General features: G+C 40.0%; 4 protein-coding genes across 10 annotated transcripts; 2 read left to right on the top strand and 2 right to left on the bottom strand.

Moving 5' to 3' along the window:
- Positions 1–688: 688 nt before the first annotated feature.
- LOC111596728 (putative sulfiredoxin) lies at positions 689–1,660 on the top strand. 3 transcript variants are annotated; one of them, XM_023311057.2, is made up of 3 exons: positions 689–1,053; positions 1,167–1,315; positions 1,383–1,657. In XM_023311057.2, exons 1-3 carry the CDS (start codon positions 963–965, stop codon positions 1,593–1,595), a joined length of 453 nt encoding a protein of 150 aa, XP_023166825.2. In that variant the 5' UTR covers positions 689–962; the 3' UTR covers positions 1,596–1,657. The 3 variants fall into 3 exon arrangements, with proteins under 3 accessions (XP_023166825.2, XP_023166828.1, XP_023166827.1); XM_023311060.2 differs by having other exon boundaries at positions 978–1,053; positions 1,150–1,315; positions 1,383–1,660; XM_023311059.2 differs by having other exon boundaries at positions 981–1,053; positions 1,142–1,315; positions 1,383–1,656.
- Positions 1,661–2,097: 437 nt separating this feature from the next.
- LOC111596733 (actin-related protein 8) lies at positions 2,098–4,268 on the bottom strand. Its single transcript, XM_023311065.2, has 2 exons — positions 4,089–4,268; positions 2,098–4,022 (listed from the first exon to the last, which is right to left on the bottom strand). Exons 1-2 carry the CDS (start codon positions 4,091–4,093, stop codon positions 2,201–2,203), a joined length of 1,827 nt encoding a protein of 608 aa, XP_023166833.2. The 5' UTR covers positions 4,094–4,268; the 3' UTR covers positions 2,098–2,200.
- A 72-nt stretch (positions 4,269–4,340) lies between these two features.
- Positions 4,341–6,183, top strand: LOC111596734 (zinc finger protein 622). The gene is made up of 4 exons (XM_023311066.2): positions 4,341–4,422; positions 4,502–5,214; positions 5,272–5,634; positions 5,758–6,183. The coding sequence occupies exons 2-4, from the start codon at positions 4,732–4,734 to the stop codon at positions 6,106–6,108; spliced, it is 1,197 nt and encodes a 398-aa protein (XP_023166834.2). The 5' UTR covers positions 4,341–4,422; positions 4,502–4,731; the 3' UTR covers positions 6,109–6,183.
- Positions 6,184–6,703: 520 nt separating this feature from the next.
- LOC111596720 (serine/threonine-protein kinase minibrain) lies at positions 6,704–23,550 on the bottom strand. 5 transcript variants are annotated; one of them, XM_023311043.2, is made up of 10 exons: positions 20,290–20,432; positions 20,019–20,233; positions 18,666–19,094; positions 17,301–17,470; positions 17,085–17,219; positions 14,570–14,741; positions 14,047–14,214; positions 13,673–13,959; positions 12,290–13,181; positions 6,704–7,643 (listed from the first exon to the last, which is right to left on the bottom strand). In XM_023311043.2, exons 2-10 carry the CDS (start codon positions 20,116–20,118, stop codon positions 6,739–6,741), a joined length of 3,258 nt encoding a protein of 1,085 aa, XP_023166811.2. In that variant the 5' UTR covers positions 20,119–20,233; positions 20,290–20,432; the 3' UTR covers positions 6,704–6,738. The 5 variants fall into 5 exon arrangements, with proteins under 5 accessions (XP_023166811.2, XP_023166812.2, XP_023166813.2 ...); XM_023311048.2 differs by lacking the exon at positions 6,704–7,643 and adding an exon at positions 10,881–10,916 and having other exon boundaries at positions 20,290–20,424; XM_023311047.2 differs by lacking the exon at positions 6,704–7,643 and adding an exon at positions 10,968–11,086 and having other exon boundaries at positions 20,290–20,424.
- Positions 23,551–24,586: the final 1,036 nt, after the last annotated feature.

Genomic DNA, 24,586 nt, shown 5'->3' with positions numbered 1-24,586 from the left:
AAGAAATTGCTTAGAATTCGCTTGTAGCGGCCTTGTCGTACAACTGGTAATGGTTAATTGAAGATTGTTCACATTGTCTTCTGATACAGATACAGATTCGATACACTATAGACAAAATTCTAATTTTGCTGTCTTTGCCGTCTACATGACTAAGCACACCAACAGTCGTTTCAATGTCACGGGTAAAACCCATTCAATATTCTTGTAGCCATATACACATACATATATATGCATTTCAGTTTGTTTCCTTGGCCCATTTATTGTGCAAAAAATTGGCCTTAAAAAATCTTCATGACAAGTTCGAGATCATTTCATTTGAATTTAAATTTGAATTTGGCGGGCAATGTTGTATTACGATCAGCCTGCTGACCAGTGTTGTAAACAAAGCTCAAAAGTTTTGAATAATTGCAATTGGGAGAAAAAAATTGCTATTTTTATTTTAGATATTCTTGATTTTAAAGGCACTTGCAAGCATTGCTTATATATTCATCTTTATCTACTGATAGGCAGTCGCTTGGTAAAAACAACGTTTATTTGTATGGCAGAGATTGCAAATGCTCAGTTTACGGATGCTAATCAAAATGCCTGACGCGCTCGTTGGCATACGCACACACATACATATGTATGTGTATACACATTCATACATACGCACGTAGTCATATGTGGGGGGTATGTGTATAATGCAAACAATCCCAGTCTTAGAACATTGTTCTCAATTAGAATTCGTTTTCATTTACTTTTATCAAGTCGCATTTGCGTTTGCCTTTTGTTTACGACAGATTGCACTTGGGGCAGGGGGCCAACAAGATTGTTGATTATGCAGAAAATAAAGTAAAACCACAAGAAAAAAGAAATGAAAAGAAAAGTGTGACAACCACCACATTCATACGAAATAAAACAAAACAAGTTTAAACGCTCCAGCAGCGAATATCGCGTCCAATTTGTTGACTGTTGGCACCTGCATGAACTTCATTAAGCAATTCGCATTGCAGCCGAGCAGACGCATTGCAGCGCCTCCCAGCGGACAAAAATTGTGGGCGACACAGAAACTGGGTAAGCTATTCGCGGGGGTGGCAACGCCGGCACAAGTTTAATTGTTATTGCTCGCATTTCACAACATTGGCCGTATTGCCAATAATAGTTATCAAGTCTCCAACCCAATCCAGGCAACAGTAAACGAATGGCTAGCTTGGACAATTCCGTCCACTCGGCGGGCATTGAGGAGGTGCATAATGTGCCAATGAGCGTTATTAAACGGCCGATACCCTCCGTCCTAGATGAGATGAAAGTTCAATCACTCATGGCCACCATTGATGTGCGTAACACACAAACACATGCTTTACTTGATTCCAGCAAAAGCAGTAAAAATTTCTCTTTTGCAGGCGGAAACTAACGCGGATGATGTGCCGCCAGTTGACATCTTATGGATTACCGGTAGCGAAGGCGGCAACTATTATTTCAGCTTTGGTGGCTGCCATCGCTTCGAGGCACACAAACGGCTCAATCGGGAAACCATAAAAGCAAAACTAGTCCGATCCACATTAGGTGATCTTTATCACTACATGGGCTCCAGTGCGCCGAAGTATTTGGCCTAGTTTCATTGCTTGCTTTTTTGTTATTTTTTTCTAAACTGTTTACAAACGCCTTTGATATGCGTGTATATTTCATAATTAAATTGATGTTGGTTTTATAAAAAACACGTATTTGCTTATTCTTATTTGAACTGCCATTCAGTGCTGTAAGCTGCACTTAAGAAATCGATAACAATGTTGGCCATACTAAAGAGAGTACAATGTCCTTTGATAGGGTTAGCTATTAGTGCAGATGCTTATCGTTATCGTTATCGTGAATATGCTAGGTCTGTCATTCAGACGTGCAATCAGCAATTGAACAAAGGACTTATTACAGTTATTTGTTAAGTTTATAAATGTTCAATTTTAATTTGCTATATAGAACATCATCAATTTGTCAATAGGTAAATAATTAATCTATACGAGTACTGCAATCAGATATTGAGATGCATTCATATGTATCATATATAAAGTGCTAATTCACTAATTGGATAAAACGCTCATGTTGATTTTTTACAAGTTCTCTTAAAATTTATGAAATATTTCTCAATTCAATTGGCGCTTATAAAAGTAATATAATTTCTTAAATGCATAAATACACAATTTCAATTAGCTGTACACATCCGATATCACCAGAGAAAGGGCGAACGTTCGCGCAGGATGCGTAGGCCATAGCGTTGCCATTCCCGCTGCGTGATCCACAGTTCGCGTGCGCTCTCTAGTACCGACATGATGGCGGCGCCTTTCCACGCGACCATGCCCACATCCATGCCCTTGCTAAAGACATTGACTTCAAGGCCGGGTGGAACCTGCTGGCTGATACGCTGCTCCAGCCAAGCGGCCAATCCGCGCATCTTGGCACTGCTGCCCACTAGCAGAATGGCGCCAAACATTTTGCGCCGCGTCTCATAGCTGCCACAGCGTCCAATCGCACGTATGACAGCCTGATCGAGCGACACGACCTGGCCGCCTGCATTGAAGTACCACGCATTGCTCGACTTGGGCATCTGTTGCTGCAACAGTTGCTGCTGGGAGTTGCTGTTGCTGCTGACTGTCGTGTCATCCTGGTCGACCACAATCAGCTCCTCATCGTCGGCCGTGATGGGCAGCTGTGGCGGCTTAGTCGAGTTGAATATGGGCGCAGAAGAGTTACCAATGATGCTCATATCTCCGGCACGCACACCATTGCGTCGTCCAGTCTCTCGTAGATACTCGGCATCGCAGCAATCCTCACAGTCATACTGCTCCTGCGCCGATTGCTGCGTGTGCACAGCCCTTGTTTTACCCGTTATGTTCAGTAGCTCTGTATGGAAGAGAGCTAAGGGTGCCATGATTGCCTCATCGCCCACTTGAAGGGTGTAGCGCACCCATTGGCCTTGCGGTTGACGAAGTGTGAAATGCTTCTCCTGTGCCCCACAAACGTTCGCGTTCAAATGGCAGAACCGCTCCTTTAGCTCGTCTAACAGCTGGGCATCCACATAGCTCTCCTGCACACAGCATTCGCGGTAGGGAAATCCGCATTTCCGCAACAGCATGAGCAGCACCTGGTCAATGTCACCGCCGCCGTAGCTGATGCGGACGCGTGCATCCAGCTGCGATATGCCATCCTCGATGCACGCAATCGAAGTCTTTTGGGCGCCAATGTCCACCACACAGCCATAGCCAATGCCAGCGCCATAGGTGGCAGCCACGCTGTCCTGAACAAGGAAGCAGCGCTGGAACCCCATTCGCTGCAGCAACAGGGTCATTGCCTCGCGCAGATGCCGTCGCACATACACATCGTTCACAACGAGAACGGCGCTATGCGTGCACAACTCTCGAAGTGATATACCCAAACATTGCTCCAGAGCATGCGACCAGATGTGTTCCAGGTGCGACAATGTTGCCTGCAGGGAGCCACCCTTTCCGCCATGCACATTCAGCTCGCCGCGCTGGATAGGAAAGTGTATATCATAATTGTGGGCGTCGCTGGCACTCAAGCGGAGAATTTGCTCATCGAAGAGCACAGGCGCTTCGCTATGCCAGTTCTTGTCCTCTTCAAGCGGCACAGGTGACGGTACTTGCTCGGCGATGCTGCTGCGATTGAAGTGAGCCAGCTGCTGGGGCGGCGTAGCGACACGCAAACGATTCTGTTCATCGACCACGCAATGCTGCAGCAGGCGAGAGACAGCCAGACGTTGCTCCTCAAACTCCGCTTGCAGCCGAGTGGAGTTCAGGTTGTCCAGTGCCGGTAGCAATGGATCGTGATGCGGCGCATCTCCGTCTTGAGGTATACGCCTGTAGGCGACCGCATGCAGAATGGTCAACGGATTGAGGTCGGCGGCACGTCCAATACGCAAATGTTGCGACCCCGGATGTATAATAATTATTTTGGGCGCCTCTAACGGCTGGCAAGTTGGCGGTTGTGTGTTCGGTGCACGTCCGCTGCTTGTGCTGCTCGCCCGCGAACGCCTATGACAATTGAACATGATAATTAGTTTGGCTTTTTCACCAATATCGCTGGCACGGCATACTTACTGCATTATAACTTATGGAAGGCTGGGAAATCGGCTGCGGCAGCCGGTGCAAATATTTTAAGGCTTGCATGGTACTCACTCTTATCGAATCGAATTGCAACTGTGCGCACGCCCAAATGCTGCGTTCTCAATACACGCGTTATGTTATCGCACATCGATCAAGTTTGCGATAACAAAATTCATAAAATTAAGTTGCCCTCGCTTAAAATGCTCATAATTTAAGTAAAATATTCAGTATTGATTAAGTAAAGGCCCCATTTAAAGCTGCTTTCATTTTACAAAATGTCAATGTGGTGTACCATGTGTCCACTACATTAAGATGACCGTGAGTTCACGTATGTATTATCGCCATCAATATTTTTTTTAAATTATATAATGTACAAAGAGTTACTATTTAATAATTTGTTCTAATAGACAACACTGACCTGAAATTCAGTGAGAACGCCGTAGAGTATCATATCAGGCAGCCTTAACTCGTATACAACAAAAGTGAATCGTTAGCCGCCACACGCACAGCGTGCAATCGGTCTATCGATAACCAAGAACGTGTTGAGTCTTTTGTTGTTTTCCAATCATTGATTCGTTGCGAAATTCCAAAATCTAGGTAGACACAAAAAATAAAAACAAAAAAAGAGATCCCTACAATGTCACATTTCACGTGTATCAATTGCGATGCGCGCTTCGCCAACGCGGATATACAGAGGGAGCACTACAAAACTGATTGGCATCGTTACAATCTAAAGAGGCGCGTGGCGCAGTTGCCGCCAGTTACAGCAGAGGAGTTCCAGCAGCGTGTGCTGAGCGCCCGCAGCGCCACAGAAACGGCCATCGAGGAGCAACAGATGAGCATCTATTGCACCGCATGTCGCAAACAGTTTGGCAACCAGAAGGCGCACGATAATCATCTCAACAGCAAGAAGCACAAGGAGGCGCTAGCTCGGCTCGAACGGCAGCAGACAGACACAGATAGTGTATCCGATGTGTGTGTCAAAAGCATTGTGGAGCCGCGTCCACATCCGGCGCTGGCAGCAGCTGCTGCGGGCAAAGGACGCCTCGCATTCGCAGAGCGGGCAATGCAAGTGGATGATGATGACGACGACGACTTTGAGGACATTGAAGAGGAAGAGGTGAGTGTCAGCTGAGAATTAAATTGAATGGCATTAAACTCCAATTGACATTTTCAGATCGATTCGGATGAATGGGATAAGATAGCTGAGAATCCGTTGACCGAACGCGACTGCCTCTTCTGCGCCCATCAGAGCGAGGATCTGGTAGAGAACCTCAAGCACATGTCAATCACACATTCATTCTTCATACCTGACACCGACTACTGCACGGATATCGAGGGCCTGCTCTACTACCTGGGCGAAAAGGTGGCTAATTACTTCATTTGCCTGTGGTGCAATGATCGTGGCAAGACTTTCTATTCGCTGGATGCTGTCCGAAAACATATGGTCGACAAAGGACACTGTCAGATGCTCCACGAAGGCGTCGCCTTGGCCGAATATGCTGAATATTATGATTACAGCGCTAGTTATCCGGATCATGTAAGTATTGAATCATCGATATCATTCGTTCAGTCCTTTACTATCGATAAAAAGCCCATTTCGTTGAAGCACCTTATTGCTTATTGTGTCTCATTTACTATCTCTTACAAATTTATCTTGCAGAAAGCGGGCATGGACATTGACGAAGAGGTTGTGCCCGATCTGCTCGATGGCGATGAGTACCAATTAGTTTTGCCCTCTGGCGCTGTTATTGGCCATCGGTCGCTGCTGCGCTATTACAAGCAGCGCCTGCAACCGACTCGCGCAGTTGCGCTCAAGAAGTCGGATCGGAAGCTACATCGCGTGCTGAGCGAATATCGAGCACTGGGCTGGACGCAGACGCAGCAGCAAGCAGCGGCGCGTAAGGCACGCGACATTCATCTAATGAAACGCGTACAGTCCAAGTGGCAGATGCAGTTGGGCACTAAGGCCAATAAGCTGCAGAAGCACTATCGCGCCCAGGTGCTAATCTAAGGACACAAGAAATGGAGTACAACTTGTGTGGTATACAATAATATTTTCTTTTGTTGTTTTCGCTTTTAAAATCAAGCAAAATTAGTTTTCATTTGAAAATTACTGCGCAATTGCTCTTCAAATAAAATTACATAATTTAAATTAAAAATTAAATAAAATTTACTTTTGATTCTGTATAAGTAAAATTATTTCGTTATGGTTACATTAAATTTATGCATTTAAAACTAGGTAAAAAAAAAAACGTTCTAATTAATAAGAACTCTTGCTAATTGTAAACGCGATGAGCAATGCGTGTTTGCATGTGTGTGTGTGTGTATGAGCGAGACGGCTTCATGGTGAAAGCATGACTTAAATAAACCGATGCGTGTGTGTGTGTGTGAGTGTAAATTTCAGCTAGCTATGATGTGTGTGTGTGTGTGTGTGTGTGTGTGTTTGGATGGATGTGCAATAAATAGCAGTGTCTGCTGGCGAGCTAAGAGAACGGAAACACTCGCACACACAAAAGAGAGAGAAAGGGGAGCACAAAAGCTGGCTACACAGACGTTTGCGTGTGCGAGTGTGTGGTGTAAAAAAAAAGAGCAAATAAAATATAAAATGTTAAATTATAGTTTATATAGACGGCAGGTAACGCTAATGTATAACTACAGGATTCTGTTGAACACATACGCCCACCATGGGCGACGACGAAGAGGCATCGCTGCTGGCACCCGCTGCAGAGCTAACGCTGCCTGACGTCGCTGCCGACGCTGGCAATGCAGCAAGTGATGATGATGTCGATGCAGACGCTGGCAGCGGCATGGGCAGCTGCAGTGGCGCTAACGGCTGTGGATGATAGAGTAGCACCCCATATGAGGCCGGTCCGGAACCAGCTGGAGGACCGCCGGCAGCAGAGGCGCTGATAACGCTCGAATCTGTCATCATCAGATGTGACGCAGCGGCGGACATGTTGCCATAGTGATGCATCAAGTCGAGCGGCAACGATGCTGGCGCATAACTGTGATGCGGCTGCGGCTGTGTCGGCAGTTGCATTTGTTGATGTGCGGCGGGTGGTGGCAGCGGCGGCAGCAGCAGCGACGTCGGCGGTGGTGGCGGTTGTACTACATTACCGTTATGCTTAATGCTGCTGAAATTCTGATGTGGCGCAATGGCAACGCCGCTGCTGCGCATGCGTCCGAACGGCGGCTGGCCGAGGCGTAGTGCTGCCGCTGCCATAGTAGCAGCCGAGACGGGCGGCAACGGCGGCGGCGGCATTTGTTGTTGCCCCAGCGGCGGATCACAGTCCATGGCGTGCGGATAACTATTGCTCATATAAATATTGCGGCGACCGCCGCTAATGCCGACACCGACGCTGCTGCTGCTGTGATTTAAGCTATTCAGACTGTTATTGTTGTTTATGTTAATGTTGTTGTTTAGGCTACTGCTGCTGTTCGCTGTTGTCGCTGGCTGCGGCTGCAGACTGAGCGCCGAAAAGTTCATCGCATTGGCATTGCTGTTGTTGTTGTTGCTGTTGTTGTTCGCATGGTGCAATAACAGACCTGCAAAGGCAAATGTTAAATAATTCAATAAATGTTAAATCTGTCAATGTTAATATTGCGACACTGCAAAAGTTCTCATATTTTGTTTTTTTTTTTTGTTGATTATATCATAAATTTTTATTGAAGGGTTTTTTTCGCTTTTTTTGTCATTTTTTGTTGTTTGCTTTTAGTTTTCATGTTTTCTTGGGTTTCTCTCTTTTTAACTTATTATTTAGTAATCATTCATAAATTATTTCGTACTCATTAAACTTAAACCATCAGCTTTACGTTATATATATATATATGTATATATATATATAAATGCCACAAATGCATGAGAGTGTATGTGTGTGTTGCCTGTGTATGTGTGTTTGTGTTGTCTTTGTATCTTCATTAAATTGTCAAACTAAATGCGTTTCATTTTCAACCAGTTTCTGTCTTTTCTTCATCTCCTACATTGTTTGTCTTTTTTTTGCATATTCATTTTGCAATACTGTTTCGTTATTGCATTGCTCTTTGCGCAGCACTAAAATAGCTGCAGCTGGCCGCCATTTTGGTTGCAGCCATTTGCCGTTAGTTAACATGGGCTTGACATCAAAATGTTGCTGCATATCTTGAGGCATTTCCACTGATCGCTTTGCATTTGCGATTGAATTTTTATTTTATTTATTATTTTTTGGTTATTAAATTTGGTTTGCGTGTTTTCTAAATATGTTTTCAATACTTTTGGTTTTGGGTTTTTTTCGTGGCCTAAATCTAAATGCTTGCAATTAATTTTCATATAAATTTTATGATTTCGTTTTTAATTTTCCTTTTCTCTATGCCATTTTTTTATTATTTCTCAACTAAATTATGTATGTGTGTGTGATGATTGTGTGTATGTGTCTGTTTATTGTAATTTAACTTAAATTTAAAACACTCTTTATCGGCTTTTGCTTTAAGTATTTTACACAACTTTTTAAAGTTTCCTCTTTCTGTTTTTTTGTTTTAATTATTAATTATTTGTTAAATTCTTGAATTGTTTACTCGGGTGCTAAACGCTAAATTGTAGAATTATACAAACACATATACAATACATATGCAACTCCCATCTGTGCCTCTGTCTCTGTCTATCTATCTATCTGTCTGTCTGTCTGTCTCTATCTTCTATTGAATTCATTTTTATTTTCGTTTTCAATTTCAATTCTCATATATATGTTTGCATACACATGTATATATATGTATGTGTGTGTATATATGTAGACATGTGTGTATATACGTATATGTACGTATGCGTGTGTGTGTATCTGTTAAATGCTAGTTTTTTTTTAAATTTTTTTTTAGTATTGATTTATGTTTCTGTTGTATGCAATGCTATCGATTTCTTCGTATTTCCTTTTAAATCATTAAATATATTTTATAATTATTAATAATATTCCTAATGTTAATTATTTCGTTTGCTTCTTTTTTTTTAATTTTTTTTTTACTATTTTTACACACCTAAAAACTATGATTTGTGTTTAGATTTGGTATTTGTTGTATGAGTTATCTTATATATTATTTTCTATCTTTTTCGGTAAAAAAAAAATTTTTCAAGTATGTTTACTGTCTTGCGACAAAGCTTCTGTTAAATCGACCAGATTAGCTGATCTGTTATTTAACATTGCTTTTACAATTGATTTGAAGCACGATTAGTTTTGTTTACGTATGCAATGAATGCGTGTCAGGGTGCGTGCGTTTGTGTGTGTGTAGAGAGGAATAGCTGCAGTTGGCTCAGCAAGTAGAAGCAAGCATGTTTATTTAACGGTTACATTTTCTGCAATCAACATGTGGATCGCGTCTACATTCGAGAGACGGAGAGCGAAAGCGAGAGCACAATCTAAATTCAGTCGAGCATGCTCTCTTAGCTGTTTACGAACAACATATAAGGACGAAAATACATCATTCTTCAGAGTGCGACGGCGTAATACCCTTCTGTTTATGTTGTATGATAGATCGAAATTTCAATTTTTTGTTGCTGTTGTGCTCAAAGCTTGACCATATTTGTATTGAATTTGTCTGTGCAAATTTTCAAGTCTCTCACTCAAACTTATTAGCTCCCATGAGTATAAGGTGTTCACAAAGTGCAGTACAGTGCAGTGCAGTGCAGTTGGACAAACAGAGCGAGGATGTGTGTGTAGGCGTGTGTGTTTGTGTGAGTGAAGTGAAAAGCGTAAACAACCAAAAGAGTAGGCAAGCAAGACATGGATATATACCTCTGACAGTTGACAGTGTATGTATGTGTGTATGTGATTCACATTGGGAAGAGCTGTTAATTAATGTTTATCTTTCTTTTTGCTTTGCTTTGTTATTAGCAGCTATGCGCCCTATTTTGCCTCAATACATACACATACACACACGTTATATATATATAGCCTATGTACACACTTCTTTACTATTCTGTATGTATGTCTGTACGCTGTTAATTTTTAAATGTTATGTACTGTTAAACTTATGATGTTATTATATATATATATATATATATATATATATATTATGTACATATATATATATATATATGTATGGCAGTCATTAAGAAAGTCGTTAAGGATTCCTTGTTTTATGTGTTACTTATATTTTTAACAGTTTTTACTTTTATTTTAAATTGTTTTTTTTTTTTTTAATTTTTTTAATGCTTAAATTTACAATACTATGGCCCTAGTTGCTTACAAATAAATGCTTAACTGTTAGCGACATTTATTAAAAAAAATCACACGCAAAACTAAACGAAACAAGTTTAAAATATACATTAATTTAATTACTATTATTTGGGTTTTCCTTTTCATTTTACTTATTCTTTGGAGCGTGTCTAAATTTTCCTTGTTTATATTAATGTATACTAGGTGCGAAAAAAATATATATGTATATATACGTAATCACATACATATATGTGTAAATATTTATTTGGAAAAAAATAAGTTTATTTAATGCGCCACACATTAGGAAAATAACGTGTTTTGGGTGGAGCTCGAGCCTCTGGATATTTACAATAAGATGGCCTTAGCCTTACTTAACGTGCGCAATGGAAACGCTTTCGTTCAATGGAACGAAACATATCGTATCGAATAACAGTTGCTGTTAATATTACTGTTGCATAGCAGCTGCACTGTTGACGCTGTCGCTGCTGCTGCACTGTCGTTATCTACTGTTATCCTGAGTACTTATATGCCTAATTTGCGTTTGCTTTTGTTGTTGGTGTTGTTACGACGGCGGCTGCTGCTGTTGTTGTTACTGTAGTTGTAGTTGTAGTTGTTGTTGCTGGTCATCGGCGCTCGTCTGTGTCGTGGTTTGTTGTTGTATTCGAAATATGCACGCGAAAGTGTATCGTTTTTGGAATTTTTTTTGTTTTTTTGTTTTTTTTTTTTTTTGTTTGTTAGAAAAAGAGAGCATAATAATTGTGGGCATAAATTAGTTGAGTTTCTTTGTTGGCTTCCGCCTGCTTCTGCCTTGCAAGTAGAAATTAATACAATAATCAAAATAAATATAATAAAAAAAACAAACAAAAATGTTTCTACGTTTGACAACACTGTTTTTTTTGGATTGAAAATGGGGAAGGTGCTACCGTTAAGAAAACGAAAGAACACTTACAATTTATATATATAATAATTATATATGCTTAATAATATGTATAAATGCAACTAAATATTTTATTTCTTTTTATCAGATATATGTAGTAACAAAAATCATAATCGATATGTATATATACATATATATACACATGTATATAGTATGTATATATATATATATATATATATAAATTCTTAATTTTAACATTTTTAGCTACAATTTAAATCAATTTTTTTTTTTGGTTTTTTTTTTTGACAATTTTTGTTCTTTCAATTTTTATATTTCTTTTTTGTAAAACAAAACATATTTAAATTTGTTCAAATCGAATTGATTTTTTTCTTTTAACACACACACACACACCCACACATAATTACATATATATACAACCATGCAGCTAAGGAAATGAAAATCTTAATCGAAAAATTCAAATTTTCTGCAAATGGCATCAATGTTTGAAATAATACTATAAGTTAGTGTTGTGCAGTTGCCAAATTCAACACATAAAATGTCAACAGTACCAAATACATACTAGATAAATACTAAATTAAATACTGTTTACAGTACAAATTAAATACATTGATTACTGATTATGACTATTTTTTGTTAACAATATTATTATGAATACTATTATTAACAAAAAGAAAAAACACAACAAAAAACAAAACCTTTGTGGCTTAATAAACTGAAATTGTACTAAAAAATGGTTATTGAGCGAAATTGAAATAGTTATCGTTATCGATTACCAAAAGCATTTGCGCAACTGTCATTTTAATATTTTAATAGTTATCGATAATTATCGATCGATGCATAGTTATCGATAGGATTTTACAAGACATTTCATTCTTTTAACACAAATGTCTTGAATTACCTAACTTCAATTGTATCGATTACTGATCGTTATCGATAAATACGGTTTTTCTTTTCGATTTCCGATATTTACAAATAATAAAAAATGACAAATTTCAGCTATAAAAAGAGAGAGAGAAAGAGGAGCACAACAAATAAAAAAAAAACAAATATTTTATACAAAATAAGAGCTTGGCAGAAGGAGAGAAAGGGAGAGGAAGAGGATCAAAACTTACCTAGACATTGTGGATCGATGGCGCCGCTGTTGCTGCTGGAGACGAGCGACTGCTGCTGTTGCTGTTGATTGGCAGCGCCGCCGATGCTGTTGCTGCCACCCGAAGATGAGGAGCTGGCTGCTGCTGCTGCAGCTGCAGCGGCTGCCGCTGCTGCTGCGCTGGAGGAGACGACGCTGCTGCTGCTGCTGCTACTGGCGTTGGGTCCACTGCCAGTGGTGCCACCAGCACCAGGACCTGTGCCGCCACTGCCCGCTGCAGTTAAACTTCCACCGCCACCTGCACCACCGCCGCTGCCGGCACCGCCGCCACCCGCGGACGAGGAGCCACCCGAGCCGCTGCCACCGGCGCCGGCATTCGCAGTGGCGCCCGCGCCGCTCGTATTGGTCGACTCGTCGGTGGTGCGCTTAAAGAAGTTGTGCTGCAAGGCGTAGTAGGGCGTGACTCGTGTCTTTGGATCGAAATCAAGCATGCGCAATATCAGATCCTTGAACTTGAGATAGTCGGACACGGAATGTCCCGGCTCGTCCAGACGCCGACCCGCCGGGCCGCCCGTCTCAACGCCGAGTATATCGTGTAGCTTGCGGGAACCGGGCGGCTTATATTTGCGTCCATTGAGGGTCTTCTTTAGCACGTAGGAGCCATCGGTGACAATCTTATCGAAGAACTTGCGCGTCTTATGCGCCTGATCCAACAGATACTTGGGCGGCATGCCCAGCACCTCGACAATCTTGTTCATCTGATCGAACTCATTGCAACCGGAGAACAGCGGCTCTCCGGTATGCATCTCCACCAGAATGCAGCCGAGCGACCACATATCGATTGCCAAATCGTATTGAATGCCCAGCAGCACCTCCGGTGATCGATAGAAGCGCGATTGGATGTATTGATAGATCTACAAAACAGAGGGAGACAGAGTTGCAATGAGAAGAGTCTCTAAACTTAGTTTCAATTGAACCTGGAAACTCGAACCTCAACTATTTGTAAGCTAGGGATTCGAGTCTGACACTACTTCACTACTATTTTATCTAGTTTCTAATATACTCTCTTCACACAGGGGGTTTCGATGTGTTTACAGGGTATATGGGCACTCAAGAAAGTACCGTAAGTAAAAGATCTCTTACAATACATGGAATTTTAATATTTGGGATTTTTCATAGACTTATTGCCTAACTTGCCCCATTCAGAGATTCAAACTATTTACAGGGTATACAAGCACTAAGCGAGTTCAAATATAATCAACATACGAAAAGCGAAAGTTATATCCACTATATACGATTCTTAGATTTAGATGTACCACTCATTTACAGGGTATACAGCAGCAATACAGATATGCTCAGCTTCCACCATATGCACATGGTTCACAGGGTATACTCAGATACTTACGCGTTGTCCCAGCTGACAGGAGCTGCCAAAGTCAACAATTTTGATGGCCGATCGCTTGGGATTGCATAGCAATATGTTCTCGGGCTTCAGATCACAGTGTATTATGTTCAGTTCGGGTGTGCTCAGGAACAGAAGAGCCGTGCACAGTTGCTGCGCAAATTTGCGCGTGAGGTTCAGCGAAACGCCACGGAAATTCGTGTTCCTCAACAGATCGTACAGATTATACGATAGCAGCTCGAAGACGAGGCACAGATGATTGCGCCACATAAAATGGCGCTTGAGCTTGACTGTAGATGACAACAGAGAGCGTCAGAGAGAGAGAGAGAGAGAAAGTTTAGTTTTCGAGCCTTTGGCTTTAAGTTGCATTCACTTACCGATATAGTATTTGTTTTCAGCATCCGCACGATTCATCATCTCGAGCAGTTTGACTTCAATTTGTGCCTGATTTAGGAACGGTTTCTTATTCTTAATTATCTTGATTGCCACGTGGCATTGCTCCTCATGATCGTAGGCCTTAACCACCTGACCAAAACTGCCCTTGCCTGCAAATTAAAAATCAGTGAGCATGATTGATTGATTGATAGCAATATAGCGCCTAGCAAGCTATATGAATTGTAATAACTTTTAATAAAGTAAATGAATAAGGACTGATTGAATAATTGATTGTCTGATTGATGATCAAGCTGATAAGCAATATATATATCTAAGCTAAGAAACAGAATGAATGATAGATTGACTGATTGTCCTTCATTAAAAAAATATAGCCAACAAAATATTATAAACTGAAATTAGCTAGTAATGCTAACTATAAATAAAAAAAAAAATTATTCTTCCTATTCTATTTCTATTTCTACTCTAATATAAAGATATATTGATATACTATAATTTTATACGCACCAATTAGTGAATCAATCTCGTAGCGATCCAGAAACTTCTCGCCATTTTTGATGATATAGTCGTGATTATCATCGTCGTAACCATCATTGTATAATTTGCGTTCCTTTTTATTCGACGAATCATCATCGCCCTGCGTTTGCTGGGCACGGCGCTTCTTCTTCGCATAGTATACCTTCATGTTTGTATTATTGGTAAAGGGTGATTTAAAAAAATGTATACTTATAAATATATGTATACATATATTTATATGGAGATTTGTACGAGTATATTTAATTGTTTACTTTCACATTGAAGACATTTTGACAAACATTTCAATGGGTACTTTCGGTCTCGATTCTTTTTCAAACACATGCATAACGGTAATAAAGTGACAGTTCGGCAATAATTATGCCTGATATCGATAGTTGTAACAGCGCTTTGTAAATTGACAGCATTGCGCTCAATGTTAACGCAGCTTTGAGCTAACAGTAGCTTCAATCAAATTTCTACTTTAGTTTTTTAAAATTAAATGTTAATTAACAGATGTCTCAATATTGCGCTTACTGTTAACGTAGTTGTCAGCCAACAGTATGCCTGGTTTGTATCGCTCTAAATATTAATTATTATGCAGCTGTACCAGCCATAGGTATTTATATGTCTATATATATATAGATATTTCGAATATCCACCTTTGTTGTTAATGATTATTAATTAATACTTTAATTTGGATTAGGATCAAACATCTATGCAAAGACAACATTAAAGTAACAAACTTGTCCCCCATTCCTTTCGTGTCTCACTGTGGTTACACTCGCTTACATCTTTCCACTGCTTCTCCCTCTCGCTCGTTTCTTTGCTTTGTTCATTGGCTTGGCGAAAAATTTTGTATGCAGCTGGTTGCTTGGCGAAAAAAAGTTGTTGCTAACGCCGCATGTGACCGTCGGTGTGAGCGAGAGCGCTGCACGTGCAAACAAGTTGAACAGAGCGAGGGCGAGGGCCAGTCGCGAGAGCGCTGTTTGCAGCGCATTGTACGTTGGTGTAACCAGACAGCCAGACACTGAGAGAGGATGAGAGTGGCGCTCGCGGAATTCAACAACGCCTAAAAGACGACTGCACACAATTGCTGCGGCTGTGCTGTTGCTGCTAGCCGAGCGTTGTAGAAATATACATGTGGAGCGCTATGCGGAAAACAATGCTCAAAAATGGGTGTATGCTGAAGACTACGTCGACGACAACGACGACAACGTCGACTGTGGCTGCGGCCGCGGCTGCTGTTGCTGTTCACGTTGTCGTCTGCTACTGTTGCCTGGCAATGACGTTTTTAGCTTGTGGTGCCTAGCAGACGCAACGTCACAGTTAATCGCGCACTCTCGCTCTCTCTCCCATTCTCCTAGTGTGTGTGTGTGTCTTGTCTGTGCTTTAATATAGTATACAAAGCAGCGACGTCAACGTCAAAGTCAGCGCCAGCGACTGAATTTGAGCTGATAAGACAGCAGCAACAATGTAACAAGTAACGGTGCATATATTTAGGCACTTTGCGTTTGACTCTGCTGCTGCTGTTGCTTCTGCTGTAGACGTCTGCTTTTGTCTTTGACACTCTGCTTAAGTGTGTGTGCAACAATTTGCCAGCCAATTAATTGTAACTGCTGTTGGCTTCAGCTAATCAGACGATCGACATTTTTTATCGCAACTTTCACCTTTGACAAACATCTAACGCTTTTTCCATGCATTCATTTAAGCAGTTTTGCATTTCCTTACACATTTTTTTACACATTACAAGTGAAAAGCAATTTAACAAATACAGAGCCGCTAATCGTACAACCATTTGCATAACAGTAAAAAAAACCAGGACAGCTGGGGTCAGCAATGCCCGACTAGTTTATACCCTGCATACGGCTGAAATTTCAAGCATTCTAAGCTTCAAGTCTTTATTGTTTGCAATATATGTCTGTCTTGATTTAGCTAGTTGTCCTGAATTCTTTTTTTCAATGGATTCAGGGTATGAAAAACGAGAGCGCCGTTTAAAAACTTTGCATAAGCAAATGACAGTAAATGACAGCGACATAGAGCGGAAAGTGCAACTGTTGTCTGCTGCAGAACAGAAAAGCAGAATATTAAGAGGAAAAGAATGCGTATGAGCGAGCTTGCCAACTGTTAAGCACAGAGCAGAAATTAAACTGTTACTATGCTGCAGGTTAACAGTTACCGAGCGATCAGAAACTGCAATATACGAGTTAAGTTACGAGCTAATAATAGAACAGCAGCTTATGTTATTGAGCTGTTGGTTAACTGAAAGCGAAAGATAGAAGAGAGGGAGATAGAGCGAGAACTCTCTGTACGCTTCGTATAATTCTGTTAATAACATGCCGTTGAGTGACAAGGGCTGGCATTTGGCAACATTTCAGTTGCGAGTTATTGACGTGTTTTCAGGTTAACCGGGTCAAGGACAGGCACGCGCTGATCGGTAGCCAAATACATGTTTGCCAAAAGAAATACAGAGAGGGATTCTGGTAGGGGGTATGTGGCTCTTGCTTACCTCATTGATGTGCTTGTAGGTCTTTATCAGATCGACGCTCAGCTTTCGCAACGGTGCAATGGCCGGATCTCGAAAATGCGGGGGTATGCGTGCCTGCATGGCGCGCACCTCCGACGAAGACGAAGGACTAGAGTGCTGCAGAGGTAGAAAGAGAGAGAGAGAGAGAGAGTATTGTTGAATAGTTCAATATAAGAGTTATTTCTTAATGGCACTCACATGATGCATAACATCGCGATGCGTGGCAGGCAGTTCCTCTTCGACCACAAAGCGTCCGTAGAGCGGCGCATGGCGCTGTCTGCCACCGCCACCGCCGCCGCCCCCTCCGCCGCTCCCACTACCCTGCGATGTGTCCACGGCGCCACCACTGGAACCATAGCCGGCGGATACTGTAAAATAGAGAAATATAAAAAGTTACATTTTGCGGAAGTGAGGGGAGCGAGAGAGAGAGAGATAGAGAGAGAAAGCGCGCACGAGTTCATTGACCGATTGTACCTGGGCACAGGTGTTGCACCTGCCGCACACACACACACACACACACCTGAGGCAGCTGCCAAAAGCCCAAAAAGACCGCCCAAAATACGTTTTCCCCAACTAAATTTAGAACTAGACAACAAAAAGACCAAAAAGTCCCAATAAGAAATATTACACAATATGCACACCAAGATCGTCGCACATATATATATATATATATATATATATATATATAGTTGTTCGCGTCTCTGTTTTGCTCCGAGTCAAAAATAGCACAAAAAGGGTACTCAGTGAACAGGGGTTGGGGCACAATTGGCGGAGGAGCAGATGAAGGGGGCATTGAAACTGATATTGCATTTCGCAATTGCCGACAAGTGAATGGGCAGCAGAACAGACAAAGAGACAAAAGCGACGAGGCAATAGATGAGCAGCAGGCAGGAGGTAGGAGAACGCACATTCAAATGAATTCACATTCCATAGTCTAGTCCAATATGTTAGCTGAATGAAATATTACTTAATAATACTTGATAACATTATTTCGAACTATAAAATGAACTGAAATCTAACTGTACCCAAGCGAGACGTGTAAAGTTCATTCGAATATGCCGCTTAAAGCTTTAAGTAGCAACCGCTGCAATGTGCTTTTTGATTCGGGAACGAATTAAATAAGCTAGTAAAAATTATCAAATTCTAGAGACTTGTTAGCTTTAAGAGCTGCTAGCTTAACACTCTATAATTTATTAAAAGCTTTGTTTTAGTTTTCTGAAAACTTAAATTTACTCTTGAAACTTTTCAATTGAGGCTTGTGAAAGCTTTAAGAAGCTTTCAGTTGTGTTGGAAACGTTTACAAAGCAAACAAGCTTTTAGTTGATATGCAATTTAATGCACTTAAAGCTCTTGCTGGTTTTCAGAAAAGCCGTCAAAGCTCAACAATCGATAGCTATCAAAACCTATCGAAACAAAAACATGCCACAGGTGCATGCTGAGTACACTACAGGTGCAGGTGGGTAAACGAACTTCTTGTTATGCAGAATATGTTGAGTGATAAGCTTATCGGGGATGATGGAAGATAATTCAAAATTCAAAATTCTTGGACTATTTCGTGCTTACAGCTTAACTGCGCTGGCCGCTGTGACAACAAATGATGCTGATGCTGTTGCTGATGATGGTTCGAGTGATTGTTGCTGTTGATTGTTGCACTGAATTTGGAACTGGGATTGGAGGCGAAGCTCTTGATCGTATGCTGGCAATCGATTTGGGCCAAATAGTGCGGAGGCTGTTGTTGCTGCAGTTGATAGCCGTTGCCATTGCCCCCATTGCTCCAGCTGCTCCACGATGGACGCCAGGCCGACGACGATGAAGAGGAGCCGACGAGAACAGCTGTCGGCGCAGCTGTTACCGTTGCCGTCGCGCTACCGATCAGGCCGGGCTCATGGCCAGCCATCGAGGCGTTCATTGACTGCCAGTAGACCAAAGCCGTTGACATCGCGATTGAGTCAATGTCCGGAAGAAGCGACAGCAAAGCCAGAGAGATGTTGTCTATATTAATGGCTATATAAATATTTCCTTCCTTGTTTATTATACACGTTCACAGAGTGAAAGAAGAGTATATTCGGTTATGTGTAGCGTCTGTCCGTTCGTAGGTCCCCCTCTCAAAAACTCGACTAAGCAATACGCCTCTTGGGGCGTGGCAGAACCCCTCATCTATCCACGCCTGCTGGCCAAATTGTGGCGCATCGGAAGAACTTGCTCAGTTTAAGACTTGTGCATCTCCTCGTGAGATAGAAATAGAGATAGACTTATACAGTTAATATCGTTAATAGGGAAACTTTGATTAATTTTCATTGCTTTTGCAACGTGAACGAGTATCAGGCAGTCGGTAGCATCCGACTGCAACATTCCAACTTGTCTTTTTGTGTTCGCTTTCTTTATCTTTCTTTCGTTCTTTTCGCACATAGCGCAACGTATTTCACACGCTATGCAAAAGTTCTTTTATCGCGAGATTCACTTATATATATATATATATATATATAGATCACTCAAACAAAAAAGTAAAGAATCAGATGCTTCTCTTTTTCACTTAATAATAGAAGAAAGAAGCTTTTCTTCCAATTTTAATTGACAGCATTTGTGCTCCATCAATTAAACAATTTGTTTGCACTGTTTTCATAGCTCGTAAAATTCTAAGCGACACTCGTACCACAAAGAGCTCTCTAAATATATATATATATATATATATAGTATATAATATAAATATATATATATATATATATATATGTATATTTAGTTATTTTTCGGCTGGCGACTACTCGCGCGATCTGCGTCGCGTGAGATTTCAACGCGAACTGCGTCAATGTTTTTTTTACAGCTAGAAAAATCATGTCGAGCGCAACATTTGTCGTCTTCGTCGTCAGTTTTTTTTTGTGTCGCGACATTACGTTACGTTACGTTACGTTTAATTACGTTTGTTGCTGCATTTCTTCTTCCCTTCGGTGCCGTTGCCAAAATTTGTATCTGTTGAGCGCAGTGAACACGCTGATCCCCAAATCCCCATCAAATGCATCTGCTGATTCCCCCTTTTCAACACGTTCTATTTTGATTGCCTCAAGTCACGGCACGCCAAACGAGCTTTCGATCTGTCGTCTCTTTGGCTTATTGTCCAAATTAACTGAAAAGATCTTTACCTCATGTCAGAGTCGTCGATTCAGACACAAATCACGTTTCATATACGAACTGGAGAGCTTTCAATTTGCAAGCTTTTAATCTTCAGATTCCTGATATCCACAGTTGCAGGCTTTACTTAGTTATTTGTCTGTGAAATATCAAGTTTTAACTTGCAAAAAATCCTTCACAATTCTTTTCAGACTTAATCGAAAAGCTCGAAAGCTATAAATATCTTTTCCAACTTTTGCTTAACAATTTTAGACATTTCTAATATCGTGTGTAAGTGTTTTTTTTGTGGCATTTTAGTTGACAAGCTTATCAACTGTTCAGAGTTACCACCTCTAGAGTTGCTTAGAGTTTTGTTAATTTACTGACTTTGTGCAGTACTTATGAACTTCTCCGCCTTGGCATGCGGATAATTCAAGCTTTTCAGCTGATTTTCAATTAGGCAACAGCTGTTTTTCCTTTTCGTAATGCCATTCAACATTCGTATATATATATATATATACATAGTTGCATATATATATTTAAAACAATTTGTACCGTGATAAGATTTTCTCACTTTTTCAGCTGTTTTTTTATATTATGGTCTTTTAATGTAACTAAATTCCAATTATCGGCCAAACGTGAGATCGTCAAGAATAAAGATATAGATATCTATAAATATATATAGCATATGATGCATAAACACACAACACACCACACACGCCACACACCACACACCACCCACACAGCCTTCACACAGTTTCTTTTGTTTCTGTATCGATGAGGAAGTCGATAAACAAAACAAAAAACAAGCGAGAACATTGCAGTCAGGTGTGACCGACTGTTCAATACTCGTTTGCATTCCAAAATTAGTTCAATCAAAAATCAATATTGCCACGCCCTAGTGGGCGGCCCTCACAATGTATAGATCTAGCTGCGATTCAACTACAAAAGTTATCTGAACTCTATATGATCCTTTCCGACTCTCCATGCCTCCAGTAAACATATTATATGCATTTATATTGCGATTTGCATTACAAATTATCCAATTTCAATTAGGACGTACGAGCATTACACAAAGCCAATATACTCTTCTTTCACTTTGTGAACGAGTAGAACCGGAAAATTATCATACAACAAAGTAAATAAAATGCAAAAATTTTATTTAATTTTAATTAATGCCACAAATTAACCTGAGGCAGCAAGCGAAGCCACTAAACACGAAAGGCAGATTGACTATACCCTATACATATACCTATACCTATACTATACCCTAACGACCTGATGTTAACTAATTAGTTTTAGTTTTAGAGTCCCTGATGCAGGTGGAACAAATTGAAGCAAATGCTTTTATGCAAATCTATTGAGTCATTTAATTGATGAGTGAAAGACTCTTTATCAAATTTTCCTTCCTTACAAAGTTTCATTTGGATTCATTTAAGATCTGTTAAAAAAGTAGAGCGAATTCTGAATTTCATTTCATTTTGAATAGTGCTTTTGACTCTTCCTCCCTGTATCTACCCGAAGAAGTCAAACGACCCATGGAAGCACAACGCTACGATACCATTGCGGAGTTAAAGATGTAGAGAGGTAGAACCTGAACAAGTTCATAGGAATGATTTTTTGAAGTGTAGCGAGGATAATGATTAGAATTAGAGAAGGGCATAAAATAGATATTCACAAAAAATCACAAAATTCTATACTTTTTAAACAGACCTGGCACAGATCAAATTTTCCAAAGAGTTCGAATGTGTTTGAATACCATTTCAACATCAATTAGTTAATATTAGTTAAATATAATTGATATTTAATTTAACTTTTGTAAACATATGTGAGGCAGATGCTTTCTTGTTTTCCGTATCTACCACATAGAAGTTTCCTATGTTTGAAAAGGGTATTTCAACTTCAGTAAGGCCTCGCCCGAATTTTATTTCTCGTCTCGTTTATTATTAAATCAAAGTTGATCACTTGCCAATTTGTTGGGTTATGGAGCTAAATGGATGCTCCTCGTACGACCTGCTGCTCCCTGGCATCTGCTTCATGATGATGCTGCTGTTGCTGTTGCAAGTGTGCGTCTATTTATAGAAACGGACGGGGGAATCGCTGCTGTGATCCGTTTGTGGCTAGCTCTAGCGAAATGTGGTCGTCGTCGGCTTGGCCAATAATAGTCGCAACGACATTTTTCTCTTGATTGGTGAACAGGGGGTTGGTTTACGTATCAAAAGGGGTGCGTAGGGGGGGCAAATATTTCGCATCGATGCTAAATCCGGGCAATATATATATATATATAAAGTACGTTATCAGCAAACAGGTCTAGTGTAGAGTCGCCCTGAGTCGGGTCGCTGTTTGCCAAGTGAGTCATGAATGACCCATCAATGGGTGCAATTGTGCGACGCTTCCTATACCCCGTACCCATTAAAAGTGGTATTGAAGGCGGGGTGTTTTGCCTTGAAGGCAATGTTTGTCATATATATGCATTATTTATAGAGTATATCGAATGGAAAGATCAGTCTATGAACTGCTCACAAGTCGTAATGGTATTCATTACGCAAAATCGATAAATATCGATTGGCTCAGTTTTCCATGCTAGCACAAATACAAAACGAAGTTAGGCCTAGATAATATTATTCTACCAAGTTGTATTCTGTCCATCTGATCATCCTTTTTATATACGTATTTATTGCATAGGCTAATTACAGGGTATGACTTGGTCTAAAACATTGCCAACTTGTTGCAATACATAATAAACACTTGACAAATTGAAGGGCAGACGCAAGGCGCCGTTGATAAAACGCTTTCGTGGAATCCACATGCACTAAACAAATAGAGGGGAAGTCCATAAAGTCCAACAAGCGTAGCGCTGCTACTTGCTAAATTAGCTCCTCCTTCTCCTTCTCTCAATGAGCAAGCAAAAGCTGACTGATAAGTCAAGCCAACACATAGGCACACGCACACTTGTTTCGTTCTGAAGAGAGACAGCAACAGGTAACAGCAATAAGCAGCAGCTGCTTGCTATGGTACTCGTGCGTTATAGAGCTGTTAGAGCATTTCCACATAGTGATCATTCGCTAAACAAAGAGATATTTTCCCTGTCAAGCTCTCTTATATTTCACAGTCTTTGCTTTACATTACAACACTGTTAATTATTAATGAACATCACTGTTAAGTAGTTAACAGTGCAAATTCATTTCATTGCTTAACATTAAACAACTGTTAAACAACGTTAAGCAGTTAACAGTGTTAATTCAACTTACATTTCTGTTTGTTCTTATCCATAACAGCGCCGCTGTTCGTATCCTCCAATCTATACATCTTGCTTTTGTTGTTGGTTTAATGCTTTTTATGCTGAATTATTTTTATGATATATATATATATATATATATATATATAGATATATATATATACCTAGATACAGGCATATATATATGCATACATATAATTATTCATATAAATATATTGCGTTTATTTGTTCATATATAATTTGCGTTTTGGTTGATTTATTTTTATATTTTATTTTAAATTTTTTATTTTATTTGTTGTATAAATTAAATAAATTATTAACGTTGTTGCGGTAGTTAATAAATTACTTCTCGTTGTTAATTTTGGTTACTAAATTTTTGTTTTGTTGTGTGTTTGTTCGTTTACCGTTATATATATGTATATCGTGTGTATATATAATTTATATATATTTATAATTTTTTGGGCTGTTTTTATTCTTGTATTTTTATTTGTAATTTTAAATACTTTTTGCACACACACATATATATATATGTATATACATATATATATATATATATATAATGTTAAATCATGTGAATATATATATATATTTTTTTTATTTCTATATTTTTTGTTTTTGTTTTCGTTTTCGTTTTTTTATTTTTATTTTTAGTTTAAAGTAATGAACACACTTTTTAAGTCTTTTGTTGGGTTTTGCTTTGAATGTTATGTTGATGTTATGTGTATGTTAATGTTAATGCTGCGACTGTTAAATTTCTGTTGTTGTTGTTTTTGTTACACAAACACACATATATATATTTATATACACAAGAATTAATTGTTGTGGTTATTGTTGCTTTTGGTTTCTTCATCTAGACACACGCACAGATACGTATTTTCACACACGCACGCACACACATGCTCATATATTTGCATTCACTGTGCAAATCCATTGCACACACACGCACACTGCCGTCGCGCACGTGTGTCTGTGTCTCTCTCTCTTTCTGTCTGTGAGTGTGTGTGTGTGTGCGCGCAAGCGCCCAAAATAACGCAAAACGAAAAAAAACACAACAAAAATAACAACTCTCTCTCCCACTCTTCTTTTTATCTTTTTTTTTTTTTTGCACAAACACCGAATGCCGCGCGCGAGAGAGAGAGCG

The sequence above is a fragment of the Drosophila hydei genome, unplaced genomic scaffold (assembly GCF_003285905.1).
Source record: "Drosophila hydei strain 15085-1641.00,03,60 unplaced genomic scaffold, DhydRS2 tig00000237-arrow-arrow-pilon, whole genome shotgun sequence".
Classification (NCBI taxonomy): Eukaryota; Metazoa; Arthropoda; class Insecta; order Diptera; family Drosophilidae; genus Drosophila; species Drosophila hydei.
This window is presented reverse-complemented; position numbering and strand designations above follow the sequence as displayed.